The sequence below is a fragment of the Poecilia latipinna genome, unplaced genomic scaffold (assembly GCF_001443285.1).
Source record: "Poecilia latipinna isolate Pla-1442-1.1 unplaced genomic scaffold, P_latipinna-1.0 Scaffold159, whole genome shotgun sequence".
NCBI classification, from domain to species: Eukaryota; Metazoa; Chordata; class Actinopteri; order Cyprinodontiformes; family Poeciliidae; genus Poecilia; species Poecilia latipinna.
In genome coordinates this window covers 265,336-274,891 of record NW_015112775.1, presented here as the reverse complement: position 1 = coordinate 274,891, position 9,556 = coordinate 265,336, and the positions used below count along the sequence as shown (strand labels likewise).

The window sequence follows — 9,556 nt, the reverse complement described above, 5'->3', positions numbered from 1 at the left end:
CCCCCTCTTTAGAAAAACATCAGTTTTCAGACAGGCCCAGGAACACACATCAGCTGCTATGACTCTGTTACTGCAAAGGTGAAGCCAAACAGCCTCAGAATCATAACATCTCTTTGCACATCCCACATTTTTTTTTCTTTTCCTGAAAAGAAAAGACCATAAATCATCAGGTTTGCCAGACCTTTGTGCAGGCTGAGTGGCAGATTGGAAACCTACAGTTTGTTGACCTTTTGATCTCAATTATTTTCAGAAATGCATCAGGTGAAAGGTTGACAGACATGACCGCCAATGACAATTGGGGCAGATTTAGGCCAGTTCTGGGCCTGTTTACTATTTTACAGCACTTACTGTCAAGTGGGTCCCTTTGATTTACTGCTGTCTTTAGAACACAGAAAAACTGAAGGCAGATTTTTTTTATTTGTTTTTTTTTTTTTTTTTTGTTATATTTTCCTGTGTATTTAGTGGCGGGAAAGTTAGAAAATATGCCAGCAACAGTCTTTGGAAATAAAGGGGGGCTTTCACCTAAAACCTACATAAGCTACAGCCCTGAGCCCAAGCCTCATTGTGTGGATTTAAATAAAAGTAAAAGATGAAAGAATGTGCCTTAGCTGTCCGAGGTGTTGAGGAGCCTTAGCAACGTCAAGAAAAAAAAAAAAAAAAAAAAAAAAAACGAGGTGAACCACAGGAAAAATGTACTCTACTGTAGCAGCAGCAGCACTGGAGAACTCGGTGTCCTCACAACACCTCAAAGTATATATAAGAAAGTTTTCATGCAAGCTCACTGAGTTTGTCACGTTTCACAATTTACATTTTACATAACCACTTTCTTTTAAAATGGAGGGGGAAAAAAAAAAAACATGTACGCCAGCCTTCAGGACGCACTTTTTGAAGATTATTAATTTATTTACGTTCCTTAATGAGAGAGGCTTTATTTACAGAGATGGTTTACATTGGGCTCTAAGGTATAAAGTAGTACGGACTGTCCTGTTCTCCAAATGACACTTCTGTAAGAAAAAAAAAAATCATTTGTACTACTAATAAAAAAGATAATCATAAAAAAAAAAAAAATCGGCTCTACTACTTGTTGCTTCATTGCAGTTAACTTTTTCCAAGCACTTCAAACTTGCATTAAAACCCCCCCACATGTATATATGGTTAAATTAATAGAGTTATATTTTAAATCTCTAAAATCGTAGTGACTTAAATATTTAATAAACACTTTTTGTGAACGCTTTGTTTACGCAGTTTCATTTAAAATACATTTTACCTTAAATAAAACACATTTCCCTGTAACTTTCACTGCTATCAAGTGTTTCATTTTTTACTTCTAATACTAGTCTTGAGAATAATTGGCCTGGACACGCAGAGCCCAAAACCTATTGTTCTTGCCAGGCAGGAGTAGTTGTTTTGGCAAAGAAAAAAGCCTCTGCAGACTTTGATTGTGTTGTGTTTTGCTCATGTCTGGACCTAATCACTTGACTTCTACCAGATGATTTCTAATAAACATTAACCTGTGCATTCCCCCCCCACCCCCCTCCCTCTCTCTCCTGCTATATGTGGAGATTTTAGAGAAGGGCTGTAATGAGAGTGCGCCTGAAGTTAAAGAGGCAGCGATATTAGGGAGTAGCACCGCGGCACATTTCAAAGCATTTTCTCGGCGATATTTGAAAAACGGAGTCGTGCGGTGAACTCCTGCGTGTCCCTTTTAAAACAAACCCTGCGCCTGTCAATCACCGCACATTCCAACCAATCCCAAAGCTCCCTTTTTAAAAGCAGGTTTGCCTGCTGTGCTTTTATATTGCACCATGGCCTGTTTCGAAGCATTTTTTACTACCACGGTTATTGCCACAAATCAAGAGGGCAAAGTGAACCGGCATGGGACTCACACCAACTCTAACGAAACTGAGTCTGGTTGCAGCTTCCGCGATGTTCACGGCCAAGAATTTCACATGCAGATGATATACAGCAAGGGGAGAGAAAAAAAAACAGCAACATGGGAGCAGAGTTTCTAGGTACATCCTGACTGCTTGCACTGGTTGATTTCTGCAAACTCACAGGCAAACTCACAACAAAACATGACAAGCCTTTCGAGGTTTAGTGGCTGCCCTCTCTCTTGCGTCAACCCCGGGGAGAGCAATACTGAACCCAGCGTGGTGCTGCCACCTTTGGCAGGGGAGCACATGGGACACCCCACTGGCAGTTCCTTAAAACTCTGCCCCTCGCACAATTTGCGAGACTACCCCGAGACGAGGTCCAGTGCATATGTTGACCACTCGGTTCCCAGTTTTTCAGACTCTGGATATCCCAGTCACCGGTTAGAGCACAGCCCTAGGGGCATTATCATTGGAGCAAATCTCTCTGGAGCCGGCATGCCACCCGTCACTGATCAACTGGCACCAAGACCCAACCAACATGGCGGGATGGGAAGGTACCGGGACTTTGCTGGCTGCAGGGACAACAGGAGCCACGCTTTTTTTGCCAGCTACCAGGAGCAGGCCCACGCCTCCACGGACGCGTCCCGCGACCTCGGCGGTCAGATGATGCTGGGTCTACCTGGCGACCTCCTCACCCGGACTCACTCCTACGGCCAGACCATCAACCCCAAGGGAAACAGCCAGCAGATTGTCACCCAGTTCCTGGGTCTCTACAAGCCCCTGAACATGGCGATCCAGCGTGGGGGAGCCGACGCCTTCCTCAGGTGCTCCAAACAGACGGTGAAGCATGAGCTAGTGTGCAAGTGGAGTGACGGCAAAGAGGCAGGAACGGGGAAGCTGCCCTGCTCCAGAGCCTTCGGGACCATGTATGAACTTGTCACCCATGTGACAGTGGAGCACGTCGGAGGACCCGAGCACTCTGAATACATTTGTCACTGGGAGAACTGTGCGAGGGACAGGAAGCCTTTCAAAGCCAAATACAAGCTGGTGAATCACGTCAGGGTCCACACTGGGGAGAAGCCCTTTCCCTGTCCATTTCACGGCTGTGAGAAAGTTTTTGCTAGATCAGAGAATCTAAAGATCCACAAGAGGACTCACACAGGTCAGTATAATAATAATAATAATAATAATAATAATAATAATAATAATAATAATAATAATGCATTTAAATTGTCAAATATTTATTATTGATTAAAAATGTATTTTTAGCGTTTATCTGTCTCACAGTAAGCTTTTTATTTTTTCAATTTTATTATTATTATTATTATTATTATTATTATTATTATTATTATTATTATTATTATTATTATTATTATTATTATATGTTTCATTTAGACCCGTGCTACGTATTTTGCGATTAAACGTTCTAATTTTTTTGTGGGGTTTTATTTTGTTTTATTATGTTTTTTTTTCGCCGTCCACGTCAGTTTTTACTCGCATGTCTCAGGAGAAAAAGAGAGAGAGAAAGGGAAAAAAAAAACAAAAAAAAAAACACGTGTAGTCCTTACGCAGGAGCCACAGATGAGAAAGTAGTAAGACAGCTGCAAACGATTGCAGTCAGCAGGCAGCAGGCCTGGCGCTTTGGGTGCCTCCCTCACTTCATTCAGAGAAATTATTAAATAAATGCCGGGACACCGGAGAGCTGTGACGTAGCCGTTACGCTGCTTGTGCCTCCCAGGGATTTATCTTCCTGTGTTCACAGAGCACACCGCTCTGTGATGTAGCCATGATGTTGTGGGAAATAATAACAATTTAAAAAGTTGAGGAAATGGTGGACTTTAGCTGTAAATAAAAATAGGCTGTGTTTAAAAATTTATCCCGTTGCCGTCCCCCCTCCTCCCCCCCCCGCCTCCTCACTTTTCCTTTGAAGGGCATTTCATATGTTACCATGAACCGTGAAATATCTCGTAAAATGCTTTTTTAACTTCACAACCTGGCATTTCTTTTTTTTTTTTTTTACCAAACACCCAACCATATGAAATAAATCAGCATGCAGTTATATTTTATTCCATTTTCCACACATGTCAGCCTAATTACGTTAAAATAAAGGCATTTAATTTTGAATTATATAAATAAAGTGAATTGCTTTCTCACAAAATTAAAATGAAAAGAAAAGGACTGGACTAAATACATATTCCTTGGGTGCTGTCTTTTATTTCTGCTATGTATTGTTTTATTATTAAGAGCAGCGGAAGAAAGAGGCACAACAGATCCCCATGTGACACTGGCTAAGCTATCACACAGCTGCACATGCGTACAGTGTGCATATTAATCAGGCTCTTTATGTAATAACAAAAAGTATCATAAAACACACATAAGGAATCCAGTTATTTATTTATATAGCAACAGTTTACAACAGATGTCTTCTCAAGAAACTTCAAAATACAGGAAGGGCCAAATGATATCCAACTCTGTGGACATATTCAGTCAAATCAGACTCCACACAATCCAATCATAATTTCAATTCAGTTACATTAAATCCAGTCTGATTAAAACACAACAAAGTCCAATTCATTCAGAAAATGAAGCACATGTACTTTAGAAATACTTAGAAAAACTGTACTGCCATGATGCTTGCAGAGAGCTGTTGTGCAGTTAACTGAAGTGATTAATTTGTTCAAACAGAATGGCAATGAGGCAAAAATGTATTACACGTTTCAATGGGAAGTGATGGAAAGCTACAAGGAAAACTGTTAACCAACCCTGAAGACGCTCTTAAAGCGTGATCTTAAAGCATATATATATATATATATATATATATATATATATATATATATATATATATATATATATATATATATATAGAGAGAGAGAGAGAGTTTTTAACTGAATTTCAACCCAGAGCCTTATATACGTGTCACATTAAGGGATGCGTATGGATGGTGGGACCCGTTATTGACGGAAGATCCGCCCTCCGTCAATTCTCCATCTCTGTGCAGCATTTTGGTGACGTATGCCATATGATGGTTGGATGTTCAGGCCTGTATGCGCTTTCATGACTCGTCCCCGTTTCTGTCTCTGCACGTTTTAGGTGAAAAACCGTTTAAATGCGAGTTTGACGGCTGCAACCGGAGATTCGCGAACAGCAGCGACAGAAAGAAGCACTCCCACGTCCACTCCAGTGATAAACCCTACATGTGCAAGGTCAGGGGCTGTGACAAGTGCTACACCCACCCGAGCTCTCTACGGAAGCACATGAAGCTCCACTGCACCAAGGAGCACGTCGCCAAAGGCGGCGACGCGCCTCCCGGTGACGGGGGTCATGCTGCGGAGGGCAGGCCGGCCCGAGCGTCGGACGTTGGCCAGATCAGCCCCCCTCAAGCCCCCACCTCCACTCAGGATGTCCCCCTGTCCCCTGAGAGCCGGGACGAGTCGACCCCGAGGTCACGCTTCCATCACGCGTTTGACAGCAGTTTGGACTACTCCGCGCACAGGTCGCAGCCCCTCTTGGACCCTTTGTTGCTGCAGAGGGGCAGCTACAGGTCCCAGTCTTCCCAGTACCCCTGCGGCCAGACTGGTCACGCTTTTGCCCAGACCTCGCGGACTTTCTCCTCGGCTTCTCCCTTTCAGAAGAGCATCGTGAACGGATGGTACACATGCCACAGTGGCGTGGACACGTTCCCACCAAAGCAGTGCAACAACATCCCCTCCCTCTGAGAACCTGAACGCAAACTGTGGGCCTCTGTTTTCATGTTGTAGCCTAAAACCCAGCAGCTGTTTCTCTTTTACTCTGTGTACTTTTGTGAATGCTGTATGAAATAGTTTCTGAAAAGTCCTTTTGAATTTTGCATTGCGAAATATGGCCAAGTTTTTGTCGTTCTTATTGTTCTCCGCTCTCCCTTACATCTCCACAGTGTGCTTTAGGAGCGCATACGCGTTGCATAACTTAAAAAAAAAATGTCGGTCTGTCTTAAAAGTGAAAAGAAAATGATTGTTTTTTTTAATGTAAGTTTTTTATATATATAATTATCAGCGCATTACGCATTCTGAACCTAAAATCTCTTACAGGAAAGTTAAAAAATAAATCTGAATGTAGCCCTCACAGTAGGGGTCTTTGTTGAATGTAAACTAGGTTTAATGTATGTCGGGATGAATAGAAATATTATTCATGACTTTATGTATATCGCAGGTTGAATCATTATCTGGATGATCTTTACTTAGGTTAAATTTTGAGATCTAACAGGCCTGCTTGGTGGGCCTGCAGCATGATTTGACTTTAATTAATATACCGGCAGGCTCATTATTTTTTTCCTTTCCCTTACCCTTGATTATGTTCAACATCCTCGCTCCTTTTTTCCATGAAACATTCGTGCTCTATAATATGTGTTTATTTCACATTTCTGTGCAAAGTGAGTAAAACCAGAGTGTTCGTGTTAATGGGAAAAAAAAACAAAAAACGTTTAATTAGAATACCTTCCTGCTGTACATAAGCATACTGTATAATTAATTATGTATCTTATATTTTATTAAAGTGTCTATATTCTCTTTGATCAGATATGTGTGATATACCCTCATCAAATAATTTTCAACAAAGATGCAAACTTTTCTCTGGGTACAAAAAAAGAGAGAAATTATCCATGTCCTGTGTTAAGATTTGGAATTCAGTGTGAAGCCCTCCTACAGCTCTTAATATACATATGGAAGAAAAATCTATCTGAGTTAAATGAGACTGATACATGCATCTGTGAGGGCTGTCCTTTATTTATTTTATCATGTCTGTTTGCCTTGTTGAGTTCCCTGACATGACATTTGACGTAAATTGGTGCTATATAAATAAACTGAATTTAATTTGATTTAATATACAGAACTACACTATCTTGTAATATGAGAGCATCCTGGTAACAGCTTGCCTTAATGTTCATATGTCTGTTTTATAATTGATCAAAATTACTGGGTTTCATGTTGCGTTTTCTAATTTTTCAACCCATCTCAACGTTCATTGAAGGCAAATATAACTCATGTTGGAAAAGTCTTGGTTAAAGAAACAGCTTTCAAACAAAGATGTTGGTTTTGCTTTGTTAGATTTTCTTTCTGCTAATGGTGAAATGATTGCCTCCAGTACAGTTTCACTGACACATTTGTTCACGTTCCTTAGTTCTTGTACCTTCTGGAATGCAAATGTCAACAAACAGCTCATTATTTCGCAGGAATGAGCCGAACAGATCTCTCTTTTCGACGCCTGTCTTTTCTTTTTGTCTTCAGACTTTGAGTTCGCTTTTGCAATCTAGTCTTGGTGCAAAGGCTGAACTTGTCTTCAGCGAGTTATTGTTCCCGGTTCACACTCCCTGATTCATGTGTCATAAAATACATCTTTGTCTAAAGATGTCAAGAGGAGTGCAGTTGAAAGCCCAGAGACGAGCTGAAAGTACAGTATGGGTCGTCTTGATGATGAATAAAGACATAAAAATAAATCTTTCACTCTAAAAATGATTTCTGACCAGTTTCCATGCATGCTATCCATATTTTTTAGTAGTACACAACTTGGATTCAAACTTATAGACATAAATTAGGTCATGTTGAGTCGTTTGACGTTTTTTGGGGGATCGTATTTGCAGGACATGATGGTCGCAGTGATCTTTCAGCTAACATCAAAGTTTTTTCTGTTCAAGATTTTCATTAGATATTTGGATGATCATGAAAACGAGTGCACTTACTGGTACAAGGCTGCATTTTTGACCCGCTGATGATTTCTTTCTGTATACTATTTCAAAGTCAGAACAAAAGCGTTACAGGAAATGCATAATTTTTGCCACGATATGAAGAACGAAAAAATAAATACTGGATTATCTGTTTCATGTCTTAGTGAAAAGCTGAAAAAAGTATGTTTACTGTATATGTGTACAGTATTTGCAGATGTCTTCAGATGCAGTCTGAGATTAACTTGTTTATGTATTCTGTGTTGTGTGTATGTTACCCACGAGGATGCATCATTTGGGAGATTCAGATATTTTTGAACGTGCTTTTTGCAAATCCCTCACGAACTTTCAACAATTTCAATTTCTGTATGACACCGAGCAGTTTGCACTGCTTTATTTTACTTTTCGTAATTAGCAGTGACTTAGCATTGCTGTTTGAGAGCTACTTAATGTGATGAAATATTAATATTAGTGTAGCTGAAGATTTTATAAGTCTTAAAGGATCATCTCAAGTGCTTGATTTGAAATATTTAGATAGAGAGGTCTTTCTGTCTTTAAGCAAAGTGGGCCAAACTTTTCCAGCTTTGATCCCTTTGCTTTAATGGACAGATTACTAGAATTTATGAGATAACTTTCTGAAGAACGCAACCGCAGTGAGAGTTGCATCAAATGCTTTAGGTATTAAGATAAAGTGAGGTGTTTTGAAGCAATGTTGAGATTTTTAAATCTTACCTCTTATCTGCTATGCCCTTCCCTTTCCTTCTGTAATTCTACAAATAATCCAAGTGTTCACAGAGATATTTAAGTCAGAAGATGTATTTGTTAGAACAATATGTTCTAGCGGGGTACGAGGACGCCGCCGCCGTTGCCGCCGCCATCGCTGCCGCAGTGCCACGCGTAAATGTCTACCCCAGTACTTAACCGCTGTGCTGTACATTCAGACCAAGCTGTGGTAATATTCCATAAACACTGAATCCCACCACACCCTTCCCCCCAGTAATCATCACTGATTAGACCCTGCACTCCCCAGTTTGCCACTTGCCCGCCGCCATCTTTATTTTTGTGCTCTGCCTAGCAACAAGAGCAGGCGCCATTTTGGATGGGGTATACATCAGGTTGATATAAATAAATCTTTTTTTTTTTTCTACTTTGGCTTTCACTGAATTGTGACAGGGTAAGCCCCCCATTTCTCCCACGTTGCTTTTGGGTGGAACATATGAGGAACCCAGCTGTGAACTAGAGGCTGGGCTGCTTTGTCACACCAGATCTTTTGCTTTTATGCCTCATCATAACCAAATATGACATCTTGTGTAATTTACACTGTGCAGCTGCCATACCTTTCCAGTGACTGTCCGGAAGCTGGCCGCTGCTGGAACGGCTGTGTCAGCACTGACACTGACTGACCGAGTGGGTTTTTAATTGGATCTCTGGCTTTTTCCTGGACCTCCTCAGGTCGAGTTAGAGGTGCTTTTGCTTCCCTACTTGCTTTCTTTTTATCAATATCCCCTCACCCTCCTTTTTTATACCAGATTCTCTTATTTCTTTCTTCTCATCAACCTTTATCCCTGCAGCTCCTGGCTATCTTCACCCTCTGTGGCTCCTTCATGATGGCCCTCTAATCTCTGCCAGTGTGGCTCCATAGTAGGTACCATTGATACACAGTTCCTCATTCTGGCCCCGACAAGCAATCGTGTGGACTCCTATATAGTGGATCTGCAAAGTGTTCACAGCCTGATTAAAAAGTAAAATTCATGGTAATTGTTTGTTTTTCAACCTTTATTTTTACAAATACCCTGAAGCAGTCTGTTAGTAAAATACGTCTTAATTTTGTAATATTTGCTCAGTCCTTTCTCCAAATCTTTCAGACTGAGTGGACATTAATTGTCCACAACCCTCTAGGAGACCCCACAGGTTAAAATTAGGATCTGAACTCTTAGTAATTCCACAGTCTTTTTTGTTTTGTTTCTGGTTAAGCAATTATTTTGT

General features: G+C 40.8%; 1 protein-coding gene across 1 annotated transcript; it reads left to right on the top strand.

Annotated features, from left to right (window-relative positions):
• Positions 1–1,573: 1,573 nt before the first annotated feature.
• zic6 (zic family member 6) lies at positions 1,574–7,364 on the top strand. The gene is made up of 2 exons (XM_015029634.1): positions 1,574–3,036; positions 4,966–7,364. Exons 1-2 carry the CDS (start codon positions 2,076–2,078, stop codon positions 5,589–5,591), a joined length of 1,587 nt encoding a protein of 528 aa, XP_014885120.1. The 5' UTR covers positions 1,574–2,075; the 3' UTR covers positions 5,592–7,364.
• Positions 7,365–9,556: the final 2,192 nt, after the last annotated feature.

Bases quoted from the DNA above. Each gene is read 5' to 3' on its own strand.
- zic6 (XM_015029634.1), top strand. From the start codon at position 2,076: ATGACAAGCCTTTCGAGGTTTAGTGGCTGCCCTCTCTCTTGCGTCAAC. The intron at 3,037-4,965 runs GTCAGTATAATA...TGCACGTTTTAG, and splicing joins CCACAAGAGGACTCACACAG to GTGAAAAACCGTTTAAATGC.